The sequence below is a fragment of the Balaenoptera musculus genome, chromosome 19, assembly GCF_009873245.2.
Source record: "Balaenoptera musculus isolate JJ_BM4_2016_0621 chromosome 19, mBalMus1.pri.v3, whole genome shotgun sequence".
Taxonomy (NCBI): Eukaryota; Metazoa; Chordata; class Mammalia; order Artiodactyla; family Balaenopteridae; genus Balaenoptera; species Balaenoptera musculus.
In genome coordinates this window covers 40751009-40772887 of record NC_045803.1, presented here as the reverse complement: position 1 = coordinate 40772887, position 21879 = coordinate 40751009, and the positions used below count along the sequence as shown (strand labels likewise).

Sequence of the window (21879 nt, the reverse complement as noted above, 5' to 3'; positions counted from 1 at the left end):
GAATATGAGCGCCAGTGCCCTGCTGGGCATGGGGGTCACAGAGAGGAAGCAGAGCTGGCCCTGCCCTGGTGGGGCTCCCAGGGTAGTGAGCAGCCAGTCCTGCGGACAGCCTGGTAGTGGGCAGCATGTCACAAGCTTTGATAGATGTTGTACTGGGGCTGTGGGAGCAGAGACGGGCCTGACCCAGCTTGGAGGGCAGGGAAGGCTTCCTGGAGGGAAGGGCTCCCAGAGCTGAATCTTCTCTAGAAATCAGCCAGGGGAAGAGGGGCAGGCCTGGCAGAGGGAACAGAACAGCTTGAGCCAAGAGGGGGGAGTTGTGAAAGAAGACTGTAGTGTGAACAGGAAGCTTTGAGCTGTGGAGAAGGGCTGGGGCACAAAAAATGGGGAGGAAGTGTCAGGGAATGAGGACAGCAGAGGTCTCTGGGGTCAGGCCTCCCTCCCTTAAGGTATCCCAGGGAGAAAAGGGGTTTCTCTGATGACTCCTGGTGACTTCATATACTAGACTCTCTTCTGGGTTTTTTTGTTTGTTCTTGTTTTTGTTTTTATCACATAGTACATCAAAGGCTCTGAAATGTCCCACAGCTGAGAAACACATTTAACTGTGCTTGTGCAGCATTTGGCCACGGAATCTTATTTTCTGAGACCTAGTAACACTGCTTAGGAAATGCCGATGGAGTACAATCTTCTCACTCTACAGCTGGGGTTCAGAGAGGCTCAGTGTCTTGCTGGAGGCCACACAGCAAATTATTGGTTGGGCCGAGAGTGGCTGGATGTCCCGGGTCCTCCACCTCCCAGTTTCTGACAGGTCTGGTAGAGGGGGGGTCGGGGTGGGTGGACAGTGGGAACCGCAAAGGTAACTGGTTGAGACATGAGGTCTCCCCCCCACCTCCAACGGGTTCCCAGGTGGCTCCTCCCCTCAGAGGGCAGGGTGCAACATCAGGGGCGGGGCTTGTCTGTCTGGGGTGGGGCTCATGACCTTTCTTTGAGGTCAGCAGCACCGTTGCAGTTGCCCTTTCCATTCTACAGCCAGAGGCTCAGGGTCGCATTGCTGGTAGAATGTGGAGCTGGAATTCATGCATAGTCTGTAGACCCCAAAGATTGCTCTTTCTACTCCCCAAATCTCTTTTTCTCACCTCGATACAGCAATGAATGGAAAAATCTGGATATGAAACACTATCTGCAGGTGCAGTCCCAGGGTTATCTATGGACATCGAGAAAGCTCTCGGAAGAAAATATTCCAAACATGTTAACAGCGGCTCTGTCTGGAGGACAGGATCAGAACCCTTATTTTCTTCTTTATATTTTCTGTATTTTAAAGGTTTTCTGCAATGAACACATATTACTTTTCTACTAGGAAAAAGGAACCCAATAACATATGCTGTAAGAAGGAGCCGAAATGAGATTTGTTTCCTTTTAGGGCACCAGCTGAAGGATGAGAATTTTGGGAAGAAATTGGGGAAGAAACTCAGGAGAGAGGAAAACATGAAATAAGTGCGTGAGGACAGAAGTGGAACTGAGGCCACTGGGCTCTGGTGCCGGGATCCCGTCCCTGCCAGTGTTGCTGCGGGGAAGGCCCCCCTTGCAGTGCCAGTGGTTGGGGGTCTATGGCTGTCCAGACCTCGGGAAAGCTAAGGCTGTTTCCTGGTGGGCAGGTCTGAGAGCTGACCGGGCCGAGCCACGCTGCTGTTACCCTCTCTCCCTGGGTTGCTTTTCTTGGGCCCCCCAGAGGCTGAGCGTCTCAGGGAAACTGAGGCTTCCCTGAGGCACTCACCTAGCCCAGACCCCATTCCTGAGATGACCCAGGTCAGTCCCAGACATCCAGCTGGGTGGAGGTCCTGAGGAACAGCTGGAAAGAACCCCCTCCCCACACACACACCCTATTTGAACTCCCCAAATTCCTTTCTTATCTCCTTTCCTTTCCTGTCTTCAACATCAGCACAGACCCAAATGGTCCAGGGAGACCCAAATCTCCCTCTTCCCTTATTTACCCAAGCTAAGATATACTTCGGTTCATTATTCAGCCCAAATCCAAGGTTAACAACCTTTGACAGGCCCGGGAAAGGGGGAAAGAGGAATTTGCATCCATGAGCACCTCTGTGCTCTAGCCTCACGATCTCATTCACCCTCAGCAATTTGTGAGAGGGGGACAGTGGCTACTCCCTTCCCTCAGATGACGAATCGGACATAAAGTCACTTGCTCTAAAGCCCCAGCAAGTGAAAGGGGACCAGATCTGTCTCCTAAAGCTCAAGGTATTTCCATCTTATGGAAGGAGAATTTCCCTTCCTTCCTTCCTTCCCCCCTCCCCCCTCTCCCCTCCCTCCCTCCCTCTCTCTCTCTCTCTCTTTCTCTCTCTCTCTCTCTCTGCCCCCCTTTCTTCCTCCCTCCCTCCCTCCCTTCCTTCCTTCCTTTCTTTCTTTCTCGGTCTTTCTGTCTCTCTCATTCACTCACTCCTTCATTCATTCTCAAACATTCATTGGCTCCTCTCTCTGCACCTGACCAGCCTACAGAAGGGCCCTGTGGGCAGACAGAGGAGGACCAACTTTGTCCTGAGGGCAATGGGGAGCCATTGAGTAGTGCTGAGTAGAGTCACAATTCAGTCATGTTGGCTGTCTTGTGGAGAATGCCTTGGAGGTGCCAGGCCAATGGCTGGCAGGTGTGGAGGTTGTAGCATTAGTGAAGTGGCCCCAGAGTAGGTTTTCTCGGAGTGGTAGGGAGAGATCATGAAAATAGTTAACATTTACTGAGCACTTACTCATAAGCCAGGTACTGTGCTAATTTAGTCCTGACAATAACTTTTTGGGGTGGGTCCCTGTGTACCCATTGTACAGATGACTCACAGAGGTTAAGCAACTTTCCTGAGGTTGTGCAGTAAGAAGTGGAAGATGAAGGCTGTTTTGGACCCCCTGGGTCTGAGGTGCCTCTGAGACTTAAGGGGGTGGTGTCTTGGGAACGTCTGGGTGAGGGTGGTGGGTGGTGCCTGGAGCTGGCAGGTGGATGAGATGGACATGGGTACAGATGGGGTGGGTACAGAGAGAGGAGCTAGGGCCCAGGGTTGGGCTCTGAGGGACCTTAATATTCCTCTCCTCAGAGAATAGGAATCCACCAAAAAGTCTGAGACGGAGCAGTCAGAGCAGTGGGAGAGAGCCTGGGAGAGGCTGAGTCACTAGAGCCAGGGGGAGGGCATCTCAAGGACAGAGGGTCCCCAGGGCCACTAGGGTGGTGTTTGTTGGTGCTCTGCTGCTTTCATGTCCCCTCTTCCCTGGCTTCTTTCCAAGGCTCCTCGCAGCCCCTGTGCACCCCCTGAAGGCTAGAAGGCGGTGTAAGGGCATCAGCACCTCCAGGCGCCCTGCTGAGGCCCCAAGGAGGTGCCAAAGCCAGAGCTGAGAATAGAAGTGGGCAGAGAGGCGGGAGCCCCACAGAGGGGTCTCCACGGTAACAGGGCTGCAGGGCTGCTGTGAGTCAGCGGAGCGGGGGGGTGGGTAAGCAGAGGCTTGACCCCAGACTTGGCCTGGCTGTGGCCTGCTGTCACCCCACCTGCTCTGATGTCAGGGACAGGGCCTTGCTCATGTGGCACAGGCCCTGTGGCTCCACCACAGACTCAGGATGGACTAGCCTGCCCCTAGGTCCATCTCTCTCCTCAAGGCCAAGGTTGACCTCTCAACCTTAATCTAGGGAACTCCTGTGGGCATCTCTCCTAGGCTCTAAGTACGAGGCGCAGGCTCGGGGGCACTCAGGCCATTCAACAAGTCCCTCCAGCTTCCCAGTCTTTAAAATGGGCTAACACAGCTCTTGCTGTGAGGATGAAATGAAGTGGTTCCTTCCCTTGCCCGCGGAGTACTTCTTCTGGGCCAGGTCCTGTTCTGGGCTGTGAGCTCAACTCTCGGAGAGCTACATGCAGCTCCTGCTTTCACCGGTGCAACACAGCCATCCTGTGTCGGGGTACTGATGGGAATGTGGGTACAATGCTAAGGAAGTACAGGGAATGGGGGTCAACCCTGCCTGGGGGGGGAGGTGAGGAGGGGCCAGAGAAAATTCCAAAAGGAGGTGGTATTTGAGCCAGGTCTGGAAGGACAAGTAGGCTTTTGTCAGGTGGGGAAGTATGGGGAATGGCATTCTGGGCATAGGGAAGAGCATATGCAAAGGTGCAGAGGCAGGAAGGAGCATGAAAGAGGTGCCTGGGGAGGAGCAGGAGGAGTGGAGGGCACGGGTCTAGTTATGTGAGGTGGGCATGCTGGCCGTCCTGGGCCTGACCGGCCACATCCTGGGGTGGGGGGAGGTCGAGGGCGGTACCTGGGCTCCTTGTTGGGGGTGGGCCTGCTCTGAGCAGGAGCCCTGCACTCTCCAAGGGTCAGGCTGGTGATACAAGGGTAGGAACAGGCAGGCCTGGTCTCACAGTGGCCAGGGCTGGGGAGGGAGCACCACACTCTCCCTTTGACCTTCAGCCTCACCCTTGGCAGACAACTGGGCTTCTTATGCCACTGAGACATGGTGAGTGCCTCTGAGCCCTTCCTGATTACTTATGACCTCGAGGATGCCTCCTCTGACCACCCTGCGCCACCCATGGCAGAGCTGCCACCTCCCTGCTGCCTCCTGGGCTACAGGGGTCCCAGGGCCCGGGGTGGGCGGCAGCTCACCGTAGCCGTGCTCGTACTCTCGATGGCGGCGGCGGCGGCGGCGATGGTGGTGGCGGTGGTGGCGGCGATGGCGGTGGCGGTGCCGCTGGAGCCGGGCTTGCCTGTCCCTGCGGATGCTGCCCACGATGATGGTGATGCAGGAGAGGATGATGACCACGCCTATGACTGCGCTTGCCACCAGCACAGGAGACACAAGCAGATGGCTGTGCTCTGAGCTCTCTGAGAACGTCGGGTAGAAGTAGCTGGTGCGGTTGTATCGAGCTACTGTGGATAGAGAGAGAGAGGACACTGAGCCGGGGCACGGACCCTGCCCCACACCTTCCTCCTCCCTCCCTGCTTCCCTGTGAGTTATTCATCCCTAAACAAATGGAGGATATTCAGGTCTCTATCCTGACTGTTCCTTCCAGGGAGGAGGGGAGCAGCGCCTCGCCCACTGCCTGCAGGAGCCTCTGCTAGTGAGGGCTGACCTCGTCGCCTCTCCTCTGAAGCCTCTGGCCTAGGAGCTCAACCAACTCACAGAAAGGAAAAAGGAAGCTCAGAGAGGGCAGTGGACTTGCTCAAGGTCACACAGCAAATTAGCGGCAGAGCTGAGGCTTGAACTCACTGAACCTGACTCAGTGCTAGACAAGGACTCTATTCCACCAAGACATGAGGTTGGAAGGTCAGCATGACTTTATCAAAGTCTTGGGAAGGGATGGGGGATACACAGGGGTCAGAGTATGAGGACCAGATGTGCTGGCCTCCAACACTGGTCTCCTGCCTCCGGGGCGAAACCTACCGAGGGGACTCCAGGGAAATCAGGCAGGCCTGGGGTTATGAGCAGTAACTGACCCAGACATGACAGTGGGTTGGGTCAGATCAGGGAAGGCTTCCCAGAGGAGGTGAAGCTAGGAGGTGTTCCAGGCAGGGGAAGAACAAGGACAAAGGTGCAGAGAGGTGGGAAGGGGCTTCTAGGAAGGGGTGTGGTATGGTGGGTCCCTGAGAGCCCTACTAAGGGAAGCTTCTGGGGCCCATGATGGCTTTGTCCTCCCATAAGATAAGATGATGGAGCCCTGGGGGCTGGGGTCCCAGGGAAGGGTTAGAATCAGCCAGGACCATCCATGGGTACTTGCTGCCTCGCTCAGGGAGAGCCAGCACCACATTAGTGAGTGTCCGTGACTGCCCCTTAGTTCCCTCCCACTCAGCTGGGCAGGGATGTGATTTTCCCCTTTTACAGATGCGTGGACTGATGCTCAGCACTGGTAGGTGACCAGCCCGTGGCCACTCAGTTACTCTGTGGTTGAGCCGAGTGAGAACTCAGGCCCAAGATTCAAAGTCCCGAGCTCACTCTCCATTGTCCCCTGCCCCAGGCATGCGCCCTTCCTGAGGGTGCAGGTCCCATCTCTGGACAGCCATAGGGAGCCAGCTTCAGATACTCAGTGAGCCACAGGGTCAGGGGCAAGCTTTCCTGGGCCTTGTTCTGAAAGCGGTCCCCCTGTCTGTCCTCCCAGAGCCTGTGTCCCAGTCCCTGTTCTGCATTTGTCGCATATGATTATGTATGGTTTCCAGGGCTTGTGTTTGATCGATCTGTGTGTCCTCAAGCTCAGCACTGGGCCTGGGCTCACCAAAGGTGCCCAAGCCATGTACTGAGTGAGTGACTGCAGCCTTGAGACCAGATGGGGAAGTGGCAGGGAGGCCCTGAGCTGCCTCCGGGGAATGAGGTCTCTGTCTTGAGTGGTAATCAAGCAGAGTGTGGATGGTTACCTCCCTGGGTCGTTGTAGGAGGGCTTTGTTCCCAGGTGAGGGCATGGACTTAAGCAAATCAGAAGGTAGAAACTCAACTGTGGCCTCCTGTACCTTCCCATCCCTTTCCAGCACCATCTCCAAAAGCCTCTCCCACACTCAGCCCATGTCAGGGACAGGGAGGTGAAGCATGAACTTGGGGCCTTTGCCTGAGCTATGAACATGCCCTGCCAGCAGTTCTGGCCCATGCTGGTGGCTCTTGCAGCCTACTGACCTTCATTAGGAGGGGCTGGCCTCGAGGCCCTACTGCCTGGGCCAGAATGTCATCCTAGCCTGAGAGCCAAGCCTTTGCTTGCTGAAGTTCATTGTAAGCTGCTCCCCTGCAGGTGCCTTCACTGGGGAGAGGGAGCTGCCCTTGGGCTTTGGCTGAGCATGCGTGCTTCCTGACCCTCTAATATGAAAATGCCAGGGTAAGCAGATTTCTGGGATTCTTTGAGGGCCAAACACAGACCACTGTTTTGAGACCCCCCACTATGTGTAGGTTCTGTGCTGAGAGCTCACTTCATCCCTGAAGCTATGTTCTCCCCATTTTATAGGTGAGGATACTGAGGCTCAAAGATATTAAGTAACCCACTGCAATCATATATAGCCAGTATATGGCTAAGTGATAATCATTCTCTTTCTGTTTGGCCCAGGAGGCAGCCTCAGCATCCTTTTCAACATAGCACTTCACACAGTGATTACCCTGGTCATGAGACAAAGCTTTTGGCCACCACTCGTCTAGTCCACCGTGCTTTCACTCCTGAGCCAGTGACCAGGCTTTGCCTTGGACTAGAGCTGAGCCAGTGGTCATTCTGCTACCGTATTCTCTCTGATAAAGTACAAGCCAGCTGGCCATCCAACCAATGTCACCCTCTTCCTCTCACCTTTGAAGCAAATGGCAGGGCTTGGGAATGTCAGAGACAGCAGCCCTCCTTGGGGAGGGTAGGAGTGTATGGGGTCCACACTGCTCTCGACTGTCCTGTTCAGTCTGTTCCAGCTGCTGCGATGGTTTGGGATGTACTGGTCACCCCACGATCCAAGGCAGATGTGCTACCAGAAAGCTGGCCATGGCAAGGAGGTGGAGGTGCCCAGAATGAGAACCTAGGGTTGGATTTGTGTGTGCATGCCTGCCCTGCTCAGCATGCAGAAACTGCTGCGGAGGTGCCAGTTCCATGGGGTCACCCTGAAGACGCCTCTCCCTCCCCCTGCTTCAGCAGCAAATGAGAACCTCGCCCTCGTGGCAGTGCCAAGCTCATCACCAGCCAGCCGTGGAGATGGCAACACCCATGCCTGCAGATAGAGCCAGTTGGTGCAGGCGTCCGCCTGCATGGCCAGGGGGAAGTTGATCTTCCAGTCCCTGCGACCGGCGGAGGTAGGTGCTGCTTTAAATTATGAGGGAAACTCTTCCAATTCCCAAATTCAGGGTCCATTTCATCAACAAGATAAAAATGACTGCAGAGAAATAACATGATGCTAGCCCCCCTTCCCACCACTCTGCCTCGCTCTCCCCCTGCACCAGCTGTGGAAAGGACAGAGGGTAAGGCAAGCTTTGCCCCTATCCTAGACTTTCTTCCCAAGCAGCTTCTGCAAAGGTGCTAATGATCAAGAGGAAATTGTACCTCAAGATACCAGGTCATCCCTGAGATGCGGCCCTCCCTCCACATACAGCATGAGTAGCTATCATCTCCTGGACACCTACTGTGTGTCATGCACCATGCTTGGTACTTTTCATGCACTGTATTATCTCATTTAATTCTTATGATGGTCCATGATGGGATCCCCAATTAACAGGTGGAGAAACTGGGCTTCAGACATGTCATTTGTCCAATGTCACTCAGCCCACAAAGAGGGACCCGGGTCAGTGGGCAGCAAAAGCCCCATGCTGTTAGCCAACATGCTACTCTGTGGCTACCAGGCACTGTGCACTGGTGCTCATGTTTTTGGGATCTTGCTAAAGTAAAATTTTTCTCTCCCTAAAACGATGCATGGCTTCTTCTGGGCCACCTTAACATGTAGTCAAAGTAGGCCATGACCTATGTCTTATTCAGGATGAAGGTATATCATCAGCTGAACGAACATTGCTGAGTTTTGAAGGGCTGGCAGGGGCCCACCATGAAGGTCAAATCAAGAGACTGTCTTTTATCTCAAGGGCAGAGAGGAGACATGAAGGGGCGCGGTCAGAGTGTTTTAAGAGCGCCCTCTGGCTGCAGAACTGGAGGCAGGGTGGGAGGACACCAGCGAGTCCGCTGTGAGGGTCCACGTGAGTGTGGAGCGTGGAGGGTGGAGCGTGGAGCGTGGAGCGTGGAGCGTGGAGGGTGGAGCGTGGAGCGTGGAGGGTGGAGGGTGGGGCGTGGAGCGTGGAGGGTGGAGCGTGGAGCGTGGAGGGTGGAGCGTGGAGCGTGGAGCGTGGAGGGTGGAGCGTGGAGCGTGGAGGGTGGGGCGCGGAGCGTGGAGGGTGGAGCGTGGAGCGTGTAGGGTGGGGCGTGGAGCGTGGAGGGTGGAGCGTGGAGGGTGGGGCGTGGAGGGTGGAGCGTGGGGCGTGAAGCGTGAAGCGTGAAGCGTGAAGCGTGAAGCGTGAAGCCCGCAGCTCCCGCCCTCGGAGCGTGGAGCCAGGCTCAGCTGAAAGCCCTTGAAGGGCGGATGCTCCTGAGGAGAGTTCTTACACCGCGCCAAGCTGACGTCCTTTGAGCAGGCCTCAGCGACAACCCTGGTGCTCTCCCCACTCTGCAGATGGGGTCCCAAGGTCCCCTTCGGGGCTGGGATGGTGCCTGGATCCGTGGGCCTCCGCTGTGCCAGGCAGAAGCCAGCTCTCGCGCCTCCAGACCTCTGCTCCAGGCTGGGACTACGAACCACAGGTGAGTCAGAGGCCCTGCATGACCCCAGCCTGGGTGTGGGGCCGGGTCTGGCGCTTGCCCCCTCTCTGTGCGGAACCATTGTCACCCCCATTTAAAGGACACTGAGTCTTGGTGAGCTGAAGTTTGCCTACCTAGTTTTGTGGCAGAGCTGGGATTGGAACCCAGGTGTGTCTGATAATCCATGCACTAGGGCCCAGAGCAGGGGAAGAGAGTTGGGTGGGGTGGAGGTGGAGGTAGGAGAACGGGGCTCCGTTCCTGGTTCTAGTTCTACCCCTCACTCGCTGTAGAGGGAGTTTGTCCCCTGCCCTCTCTGGACCTGCTCGCTATTTGTCTGAAAGACGCTTATTCTTGAGCCGTTCTTCCTGCAGGGTGGGTGAAGGGGTCTGAAAGGGGTGGGGAGGAGGTGGGAGCCAGCTGAACACAATGGGTGAGGCAATGAGATCCAGGCTTGCGTCGGGGGATGGGGTCAGGGCTGGCTGCAGGCTGGGAAGCAGTGGGGAACGTGCAAGGCAGGGAAACTGAGGCAGACCATCACTACTGACTCCTTGCTGAGTGTAGTGCGTGGGCAGCTGTGCAGTCACTCTGTCTGGGTTCAGGCAAGTGCTCTTTGCAGCCTGAAGCCACCTGGGAGCACTGACAAAGGAAGGGCACCGAGACACTGGAAGTGCTGAGCCAACATCTTTAGGCCTCCAGTCCTGCCCACACCTTCGGAGACGCTGGCTAGAGGGAGAAGGGGGGCCGAGGACTGAGATCTGACTGAGGGTTCCCGTCACAAAAAACTCTGAAGACATTTGTCATGGGTCCACTTCCCTGGCAAGTCTGGCCTCAGTAGTTCACCTCTTTCTCCACTGCCGAAGCCACTAGGGTGAGGCCTTGAAGTCATTGGAGGGAATCTGGGGAACAGGATTCAGGTACCGTCTTCCCTGTGCTCACCAATGGCTGGTCTCAGCCTCCCAGCAGGGACAGGGGCAGGGGACGTGGCAGGGCAGACTCACTTGCTTGGGCACTTCTGAGTCCCCTTCCTTTCTGTTTTGGGCAGCCTCTCAGCCCACTTGGTGATATCACCTAGTTACCAGGAGACTGTGATGGAGAGAGTCAGAGTACCGGGAGCAGGTCAGGGACATCCACACAGAGGGGCTGGGTCTTGAAGAATGAACCAGCAGAACAGGATCAGGGGAGGGAGGAAGGGGCCTGGGCAGGGGTACAGAGTGGTAAGGTCCCAACAGAGCTCAGGAAAGGAGGAGGTGCTCCTGGGGTGGGGCTGTGGGATGTCCCCTGAACATTGGGATTATGGGGATGAGGAAGAGGCTGCTTGGTGTTCAGGATTCTTCTTACAATGGGGATGTAGCTCTATAAGAAGTCAGCTAATGTCATGTCAAGGCCCTGACACGTTTTACTTGGCCATTTGTGGCATTACAGGTGGGGCAGGTTATAGTGGAAAGGAGGATTGGAATGTGAAGTCATCCACCTGTTAATCAGTCCTCCATAAATTCACTCAACCAACCGATCATCCACCCTCCTAATGTATTTATCTACCTAGGTATCTATTCAGGATCCACTTGATCATCCATGCATCCATCCATCCATCCATCCATATATTCAATAATCCATCCATCTATCCATATATTCAATCATCCATCCATCTACCCACCCATCCATCCACTCACCAATACTCACTAAGTGCTTATTCTGTGCCTGGACACATGCTAGGCACTGGGAACATGTATATGAATCAACTAAAATGAACCTCTCAAACTGTGGAAAGCAAGAGTTCCCACACAGGTGCCCCAGGGCTGAGAGGGAAAGTCTTGGTACATACATCATGGAGTTCTCTGCTCTCACGTCTTGCAGAGTAGCTCTGCTTCCCTCTGTTTTATGCATCAGAGTTAATAGGAGAGTGCTCCATTGCCAAGTGGAAGATTTTCAGCCACTGCATTAAAATATAACTGGAAAAATATAAATGACCACCCACAGGCCTTTCATGATTCTATAAATATAAGATGAAAGTGATTTATTCCACTATTGAGATAGATTCTGCCACTTAAATAAACTCACCAAAATTAACTCACATGTACCTCTACATATCCAAACTCCCTAAGTTTACTGTCTTGTCATCATTCACTAAGGTTTTATCTCTGGTTTGATGAACAATTTATTTGTTGGCTGGAAAACTCATTGAAACAGTGTCACAAACCACGTTTCCCTACTTCTGCAGAGGAAGTGGTAAACTGGCTGACATTATGGAACCAAGCCATGGCAGAGTTAGACTTTCTACTTGAACCCACACCAAACTCTTCCTTTTCTTGCTAGAATCATCAATGGCCCTGTACTCATTTTCTCTCCTCTTCCGTCCCCATCTAGAGTTGGCTCTTAGGCTATTTTCCACAGAGAACACAAGCTTTTATAACACCAGCAGTCACTGTGCCTGCTCGATGGGTAGGAAATAGTGGAACTGCGTGGAGAAGCAGATGCTGGGTGGGAGCGGGGGCTGGCTTGGCCCGCCCATCAGCTAGGGGATTAGCTATCACATCCCAGTTTGCATTATGAGACTCAAAATCGTGGCTTCGAAAAATGACCACTTACTACAATGTGGACTTTCCAAGAAGTTCATGAATAATTGATATGTACAATGTTAAATTCATGAATGCAGCAAATTACCCTCAGCTATCCCACCACAAGCTGGACCTGCCTAAAGGTATGTTCTTGGGCCACAGTGGCCGAGCCCCCATCCCAAGTGCTATCTTCCTTGAGGTTTGTTCTGGCCATTTGCTTTTGTGGGTTCTGATTCTGGAACATGTTAGAGGTGATGGGATATTGTCCCCTGCTCCACAGTGGTTCCCTCAACTCCTAGAATACAACGGCATGTGGGAAACCAGCACCAGGGCAGCAGTGTTATTAAAAATAATATATCATAAGTAGAAAGGACTTATTCCATGAATGCCAGAATGGTTTAAGACCAGGAGATCTATTAACATAACATGTCACTTTAGTAGGTAGGATGAGAAAAACTAGTAGATCAGGCAAAGATAGATACTTCTTGGCCATGATATATCCTGATGATCTCAAATGACTGACAACATCGTACTGAACCGTGGAGCTTTGGAATTGTTTCTCAGCATGTGGTTCAGGGAATGTGGGCTTCTAAAAACATTACGCAGTGTTTGGGGACAAGCCTTGGACCCCCACGCCCACCCCCCAAGATTGCTTTGCAGCCCTGAGCTGGGGCAAACCAGCCTGAGTTCTAAGGCCTTTTATTCACCAACATTCAGTATCCTGAGACGGTGCATGGTCCTAGTGTCCTCTGGGAGAAGGATTACTCCTCAGCCGTCTTCCTCAGGGCAGGAGGAAGCCCAGAGCTCTTCCACCAGAGCTGACCTGCATCTGGTCCTAGGATCTGGCTAAGTAAGACAGACAGTCCTGGGTTCGAATTTTGCCCCTGCCTCTTGCAGGTGGTGCCCTCGGGGCAGTTTACCCCTCTGAGCTTCTATCACTTCATTTGTACAATGGGAACAGCAATTTCTTTGAAATAATCAAAGCACACTGCCTAGCAGGATGCTTGGCACACAGTAGGTGCTCAGTATATGACAATTAAACCTTAAAATCTTTAAAAACACCCCTAGACATAGTGTTAAATGTGAAAGGCAAAACAGTAAAGCTCCAAATGGAAAACACTGTAGAACATCTTTATGACCTCGGATTGTTTAAACAGGATACAAAGGTACTAACCATGAAAAAAACGGATAAGTTGGACTATATTAAAATAAAGATCTTTGGTGGGAGATTGGGCTTCTAGGTGGGCAGGGGGCACAGGGACTGAGATGTGAACAGGGTCAAGGCCATGGCTGGAGCAAGGGGAAAGTTCTGAAAGACTTTCTAAATCATTTGTAACCTGCCCTAGGACACTGGTGAATGTTTCTCAGGGAGGAATCTGTACAGGTGCCTGGAACCAGATAATAGATCCTGAGACACAGGAGTGTCCTTCTTCCACATCCTTATGGGATCCTCCATTTTTGCACAATTAGCTGTTTTACTCCAGTAGGTTTGCTCTTTGCGGGAGACCCAAGAGAGTAGCCATACCATCAATTATAGCCATTCAATGTCAAACAGTATTAACTGAGTATAATACATCTTGTGATGATATAGGAAAACTAATTTGGTAACCTAGGTCTCATGTTCAATGAGGGGACCTAAGACAGCCTTTCTTCAAATAATTGATAAGTAAAAAGCCCCACAGTATTCCTTTTCAGTTCGAAAAATGCAAGTCTTAGCAGCAGCTGACAGGAAATGTGTGATATTTACCCGGGCTGTCTTTTGATGATGACTCATATTACCAGTGCCTTTGCTACCTCTGATTACCTATGTTTCAGTATTAGTGTCACTTTAGTACTTGAATCCTGTAAAGATTTTTGCAGTGGAAGTATAGTTCTTGGTTACCTACTACACTTAGAAACAGGTCCTCATTCTGTTTTTATAATATGTTTTTTGCATTCTACTCTAAATCAAAGCCAGTGTTGAACAAAGGGATGATGCTGTGCGCGTCTTTCTCCTTTTGTGTGTGTTTCATCAGCTCCCCCTCCCCATGGCTCTTGTAATAAGGCAGTGGTGTATAGCTGGGCCTTTCATTCTTGTGCACTTAAAAATAAATGTCACTGCAGGAGAAATGCTGGCTGTGCTAGGATTGAGCAGAAATTGATTTTGAAATGATAGTAAACATTTGTTAAACCAGACACTGAACGTCACCCACTATGGTGGTTACATTACTTAGTTCAGTGTTTTTAATGCTCAATGTAATTCCTATTTTAAAAGAATTTAAGGAACAACCCACAGGTTTCTGAATATACAAACTCAGAAATTCCATACTGTCTGGGAATCTGATAGTCATGTTGTTTTAGATAACTGGATTTTACACTTGGTAGATACGCCAGCGCACTAATATCGCTCAGGTGTAATTGATCATCCTGTTTGCTCGCAAGGATAATGAGAGCCGCTGTGCCCCAGTGCTATGATTCTTATTGTTTAGACAGTGTTGGTGACATACTGTGCATGTGTAGTAGCCACATGTACTATAATAGTCCTTAAACTATTGGGATCACTGTCAGTATTTAAGTGTTGGAGGTACTTTTTTATCTTGAAAAAAATGAGAGATTTTTTAAAAAGTTTAAACTGTTTCACAATCAGTCCTTTAAATTTCATTTAACCTAAAACCTGAAATTTCAGTAATAGACAAAAACTCTTTAACAAGGCTGCCATCCAACTTAAAAGGTGCCCACCGTGGCTTTCACATTTGTAAAAATGTATTCTTTGAAGTTCAGCAATAGAATCCTCTGCTCCTAAGGAGTACAAGAGGGTATCTCCTAACTGTATGCTCCATATCATTTTATTTTCTGTAAATTTTGAAGTTAAATATGCATAAAGCAAATAATTATATACAAGAATAGATAAATAGTCTATATATAAAAGTTTAAGAACATCTGTGAATCCAAAGACACGATTATAAGAGTCAAAAAGCAGTCCACGGGCTTCCCTGGTGGCACAGTGGTTGAGAATCTGCCTGCCAATGCAGGGGACACGGGTTCGAGCCCTGGTCTGGGAAGATCCCACATGCCGCGGAGCGACTAGGCCCGTGAGCCACAATTACTGAGCCTGCATGTCTGGAGCCTGTGCTCCGCAACGGGAGAGGCCGCGACAGTGAGAGGCCCGTGCACCGCGATGAAGAGTGGCCCCCGCTTGCTGCAACTAGAGAAAGCCCTCGCACATAAACGAAGACCCAACACAGCCAAAAAAAAAAAAAAAAAAAAAAGCAGTCCACAAAGAGGGAGAAGATTTTTGCAATAATATATCCAACACAGGACTGGTAGTCAGAATATATAAAGAACTCCTAGAAATCAGTAATAAAAAGACCCAACGAAAAAGTGGGCAAAAGGCTTAAACAATCACTTCACAAAAGAGGATATCCAAGGTGCTAAATACACTGTACTTAATCACCAGAGAAATTCAAATGAAACCACAAGGTAATATCTCTACTATCTACCAGAATGGCTAAAGTGAAAAAATCCAGACAACACCAAGCATTGATGAGGATGTAGGGCAACTAGAGCTATCATATATTGATGATAGTGTGGATTGGTACAGCCACTGTGGAAAACTGTTTAGCTCTGTCTATTAAAGCCAAATGCATGGATGTCCTATAACCCAGAAATTCCACTTCTGGGCAGAATGAATTCTCCAACAGAAATGCATCAATATGTTCACCAAAAGTCATGTACTAGAACAGTGCTGTCCAGTAGGGTAGCCACTAGCCACGTGTAGCTACTTAAATTAATGAAAATTAAATTAAAATTCAGTTCCTCAAAGTTGAAGATGATTCAAAGAAATAGAAAGATATCCCATGCTCCTAGATTGGAAGAATTAATGTTATTAAAATGTCATAATATCCAAAGAAATCTATAGATTTAATGCAATCCCTATCAAAATACCCAGGACATTTTTGACAGAACTAGAACAAATAATCCTAAAACTTATGTGGAACCATAAAAGACCCCAAATTGCCACAGCAATCCTGAGAAAAAAGAACAAAACTGGCAGATACACACACTACTATATCTAAGATAGATAACCAACAAGGACCTACTGTATAGCACAGGGAACTCTACTCAGTATTCTGTGATAACCTATATGAGAAAATAACCTAAAAAAGAATGAATATATGTATATATATAATCGAATCACTTTGCTGTACACCTGAAACTAACACAACATTGTAAATCAACTATACTCCAATAAAATTAAATACAAACAAACAAAAAAACACCAAAAAACAAAGCTGGAGGTATAACCCTGCCAAATTCCAGACTATACTACAAAGTTACAGTAATCGAAACAGCATGGTATTGGCACAAAAACAGACACATAGATCAATGGAACAGAAAAGAGAACCTGGAAATAAACCCACACACCTATGGTTAATCAATCTATGACAAAGGGGGCAAGAATATATAATGGAGAAGAGACAGCCTCTTCAACAAGTGGTGCTGGGAAAACTGGACAGCCACATGTAAAACAGTGAGATTAGAACATTCCCTTACACCGTATACTACAAAAATAAACTTTAAAAGGGTTTAAAGACCTAAATGTAAGACATGAAACCATAAAACTCTTGGAAGAGAACATAGGCAGGACACTCTTTGACATAATTTGGAGCAATATTTCCTTGGATCAGTCTCCTAAGGCAAAAGACATAAAAGCAAAATAAACAAATGGGACCTAATTAAACTTAAAAGCTTTTGCACAGCAAAAGAAACCGTCAACAAATGAAAAGACAACCTATAGGATGGGAGAAAATATTTGAAAATGATGATACCAACAAGGGATTAATGTCCAAAATATACAAACAGCTCATACTGCTCAATATTAAAAAAAATCCAGTCAAAAAATGGGCAGAAGACTTGAATAGACGTTTTTTCCAAAGAAGACATAGAGATGGCTAACAGGCACAAGGAAAGATGCCCAACATCACTAATTATTAGAGAATTGCAAATCAAAACCACAATGAGGTATCACCTCACACCTGTCAGAATGGCTGTCATCAAAAGAACCACAAATAACAAATGTTGGAGAGGATGTGGAGAAAAGGGAACCCTCGTACACTGTTGCTGGGAATGTAAGTTGGTGCAGTCACTATGGAAAACAGTATGATGCTCCTTAAAAAACTGAAAATAGAACTACCATATAATCCAGCAATTCCACTCCTGAGTATATATCTGGAAAAAATGAAAACACTAATTCAGAAAGATTTATGCACCCCAATGTTCATAGCAGCACTATTTACAATAGCCAAGACATGGAAGCAACCCAAGTGCCCATCAACAGACAATTGGATTAAGAAGATGTGGTGTGTATATACAATGGAATATTACTCTGCCATAAAAAGAATGAAATACTGCCATTTGTAGCAATGTGGATGGACCTAGAGAATATTATGCTTAGTGAAATAAGACAGAGAAAGACAAATACTATATGATATCACTTATATGTAGAATCTAAAAAATGAATGTATATGCAAAATAGACTCACAGATATAAAAAACAAACTTGTGGTTATCAAAGGGGAGAAGGAAGGGGAGAGGGACAAATTAGGGATATGGGATTAACAGATACAAACTACTATACATAAAATAGATAAGCAACAAGGATATACTGTATGACAGGGAATTATACCTATTATCTGGTAATAACCTATAATGCAAAAATACTGAATCACTATGCTGAATACACCTGAAACTAATACAATATTGTAAATCAAGTATACTTAAACTAAAAAAATTCAGTTCCTCATTTGCACTAGCTACATTTCAAGGGCTCAATAGCTGCACATGGGTTGTGGCTATCATACTGGGCATTGAAGACATAGAACATTTTCATTATTGCAGAAAGCTCTATTGGACAGCACTCTACTAGAATGTTCACTATTCATTCATAGCCCCAAACTGAAAACTACTCAGATGTCCATTAAAGTAGAATGGATAAGTTATTTGTGGTATATTGACACAATGAAATACTATACAGTGATGAGAATAAGTGATCTACAATTATATACAATACTATGGTTGAATCTCACAATGGAATATTGAACAAAAGAAGCCAGACACAAAAGAGAACATACTGTATGATTCCAAATGCATAAAGGTCAAAAACAGGCAAAACTAATTTATGGTGACAGAAGTCAAGACAGTGGTTGACCTGGGCATGGGGTAGTGACTGGAAAAGCACACGGTAGATGTTCTGGAATGCAGCTTATGATGTGTTTCTTGATCTGAGTGTGCTTAGTTTGTGAAGATTTGAGTTGTACACTAACGATTTGTGCACCTTTCTGTATGTATGTTATATACAGTGGTGTGCTGGCAAACCAGCTTTCCAGGAAAAAAAAAAAAGAAAGAAAAAGGAAAAATCCCTGATTTGTAGTGTTGGTTGCCAATTTCCATGGTGTAAATACTCCCAGCATGATGGATTTCAGGCTGGCTACCAATGATTAAACGGGTCATGAATCCCCTGAATATTTAAGTATTCACTCTTGTGAGCTGGTATCTCTACTAAACAAACAAAAAACTAACCCCAGAGAATCCCCAGAAAAGGAATTCCTCAGTTCAGTTCTCACTCCTAACTTTCACAGGTCCTCCTGGAGTCTTGGGGACCAGAGGGGAAGGACTGAGTAGGCAGGAGGGAAAGGGTTTGCTAGTCTGACTGTCCACTGCCTCCATGTTAGACTGAGGTGGGACTAGGTTCTAACAACCTTTGTCCTTTTAAAGACTAGCTTGGTAAGCCAGTCTTGGTATTACCATCCACTCAGTATGATTGGCTTAGGGGTGGACATGTGACTAAATTCTGGCCAATAAGACATGGGGGTGGTGTGCTGGGGGACTTCTGGGAAAAGTTGCGTCACTGCCTGGGTTGATGGGGGCCATCTTTTTTTTTTTTAATATTTATTTATTTGGCTGTGCTGGGTCTTAGTTGCGACAGACAGGATCTTCATTGCTGCATGCGGGATCTTTAGTTGTGGCATGTGAACTCTTAGTTGCTGCATGTGGGATCTAGTTCCCTGACCAGGGATTGAACCCAGATTCCCTGCATTGGGAGCACAGAGTTTTAGCCACTGGACCACCAGGGAAGTCCCCGACGGGGGTCATCTTGCAATGCAGAAAATGTTGGTGCAAGAAGATGGAAAGAACCTGGGTCCTTAATGATGTCCATCCTTGACCACTGAAATTGAGAACCCTAAAGCTGTTCCATCTCAGGACTTTCCTCCCTATGCGGAAATAATAAATGTCTTTATTGTTAAAAAAAAGAAAAAGACGTGGCTTTTGTCACAGTTTCGCTTTCAAAAGAGGGCTGCTCTTTCTCTACATCTTCACTGAGAACAGAGGAGCAGGCTCCATGTGGAAGGAGCACTTTATGTGGAGTCAGGCTGGGAGCATCAAAGTTTCAGCCACAAACACGCTGGGTGACCTGGTCCAGTCCCCAATCTGCATCTTAGTTTCTCCATCTCTGGTGTGAGGCAGTTGGGGTAGAGTCCCAGGGTAAGTCCTAAAGGGTCAGCAAAGGACCTCTTACATCCAGTCTACAAGGTAGGGAGAACATGTTTTCTTGCATTGTCCCATTGTGTGCCTGTGATGGGATCTGGTGAAAGGCTGGCATCTGGCTGGCCCCTGATTAGAGCCTGTCAGATGAAGGTGGCCAAGCATGCCATGCTGTGTTTCAACACCAGCCTGGGGCTGGCTGGGAAGGGAGAGGGAACACGTGATCTCCCCTTGAAACGGTCTTGGGAGGACCCTGCAGGGAAGACCGAGTGAGTTCTGTAGCTCTTGTTGTGGGATGCAAGAGCCAGAGGTGAAAGATAGAACAAACTCTTACTGAGCGTCTATGTGCTCACCAAACTCTCAGTCACCCTGGAAACTGGGTCTCATAATCCCATTTCATAGCTGAATAAACGGAGGCTTGGATGATTTAAATACATTTGCTCCAATGGTTTTTGAACCTGCGTCTTTCAGCTCTTGCTGTTTTTACTGTATTAGACTACATCCCCAGCCTTAGCCACATTCCTAGGGGAGACAGACATCATCCAGTGGCTGAAGGGCCTGGCGGATGGGCAGAGGAAAGCTCTGGAATGACTCTCTCTCGAGCAAGGCCTGGAGGTCACCTACGGACATGTAGTCTAGGTGGGGTCAGGTGGGAAGAGGGAGCAGCCCTTAGAAGCTGATGGTTTGGGGGCTAATGGAGGACACGGTTCTTAAGTGCAGAGAGAAGCAAATAGAAGGAACTCTAGGAGGTGAAAATCTATCAAGCTCTCAGAGGGACTAGCGTGGCCAGTGCCCTGGGCTTGGGCCCGGAAGCCCTGCTTTTGAATCCTGTCTCCTCCGTCGGTGGCCCCTGGGTCCATGGGGCATGTGACTTCTCTGTTGGGGCCTCTCTCTCCTGTCTGGGAAGTGTGCAGGCCTGCACACTTCTGTGGTGACATCACAGAGGAAGACCAGCCTTTCCTAATCACCCTGGGCACAGTTCCAGGTGCAGGAGGGGTAGCCAATCTAGGGTAGCCCTTGGCAGAGAAATGGCAATGTCCTTACACATTGCTGTTTTGCAAGTCAGTCCTCTCCAGTGTACTTGACTTTGGGGTGCCATGGGTGACAACTCTGGGGGTCATGCTTTCCTTGGCAAGATTTCTAGATACAGAAACCAACCCAAGACTCAGTCTCTAGATCCTTCCCTTTTCCACGCTCCCAGGGTTGTGGCAGAATAGGCCGGAGGGGGACAAGAGGGAGGCAAGGAGGCCAGTTAGGAGGCTAGGACAGTGGTACAGGTGATGACGATGGTGTCCTTGGTCCTGGGGCTTAGAGGTGGAGGTGGCAAGATGGGGTCAGATTTGAAAGTGAAACTGTTTTCAGATTAATTGGTTTGGGGGTAGATGAGAAGGAGAGCAGTAAAAACTGAGAAAGTTTGGGGCTTGAGCACATGGAAGGACTGAGCTGCCATTTCCTGAGATGCGGAAGATGACGGGCAGCTTGGGTGGGGTCTATGAGTCAAGATGTAAGGTTTTGACATGTTCTATCTGAGATGCGCTGTAGACACCCGAGTGGACAACCGAGTGGAGATATGGGGTGGACAGTTGGATATCTGAGTCTGGAGTTCAGGGAGAGTCTGGGGTTCAGGGAGAGTCTGGAGCTGGAGATGTAAATTTGGGGACCATCAGTGTATGGAAGCTGCTCAGTACCATGAGGTGGATGAGGTCACCCAGGGAGCCCGCTGCCAGGGGACGGGGAAGTGCAGAAACTCTGCCAGCAAGGAGTGCTCTGCAAAAGCTGGGGATACTGCTACTGTTATTAGTACTACATTAAGCACTCAAGCTGAGGTTGATGCCCTCTTGCCAAGGACTCTAATATAAAATGATTGTGCATTTAAAACTGAGATTAGCTATCAGATGCTGAGCACTCACTACAGTCAGACTCTGACTCAACCAGAGAACTCTGAGGAGGGGCAGCCAGGATGTTTATGGGGCTGTAGAATGGACTCTCCATTCAGGGGGTGGGGGTGAAGGAGTGGACTTGACTCTACCCTTGTCTTTTTGTCCAGCTGCAGATTATCTAAAATTGAGCCCTGGAAAGACTCATCTGGGGTGTATCCCTGACCCCCACCATTTTCCAGCTGTGTCACCTAGACTAGCTTCTTCATGTCCTTGAGCTTCAGTTTCCTCAGGCCTGAAATGGCCACACTGACCCCTCCTGTGCAGAGTTGCTTCTAGGAAGCAAGAAGGCCACACAAAGAAATGATCATAAGGCCTTGTAAGCCCTTTACCTGTGATACCTCATTTGATCCTCAGAGCAACCCGCTTGAGGTGGACAGTCCTTTCAACTTCCATTTTACAGATGAGGAAACAGGCTCAGAGAGACATGCCTAGCCGAAGTCACTCCTTCTATTCCCTTGCCCATTCCAAAATCAGACCTCAGCAAGGAATGGACAAAGGTTTCATTTCACAGGCTAATGATTATTGGGTAGTGCCTGCACATGTTCAGAGGGAGTCTGAGGTTGCATTCAGGCTCAGTAGGAAAGAGCACTGCAGTTAATTAGCAATGTCTGCT

At 49.1% G+C, this 21879-nt stretch overlaps 1 protein-coding gene across 2 annotated transcripts in view; it reads right to left on the bottom strand.

The window, feature by feature from the left end:
• BEAN1 (brain expressed associated with NEDD4 1) overlaps positions 1–21879 on the bottom strand; it is a 47893-nt gene that overhangs the window by 11839 nt on the left and 14175 nt on the right. For both annotated transcript variants that reach the window (XM_036835063.1, XM_036835062.1), the window contains exon 3: positions 4636–4899. In XM_036835063.1, the coding sequence (XP_036690958.1) occupies positions 4636–4899 (264 nt within the window). The remainder of the gene's footprint in view (positions 1–4635; positions 4900–21879) is intronic.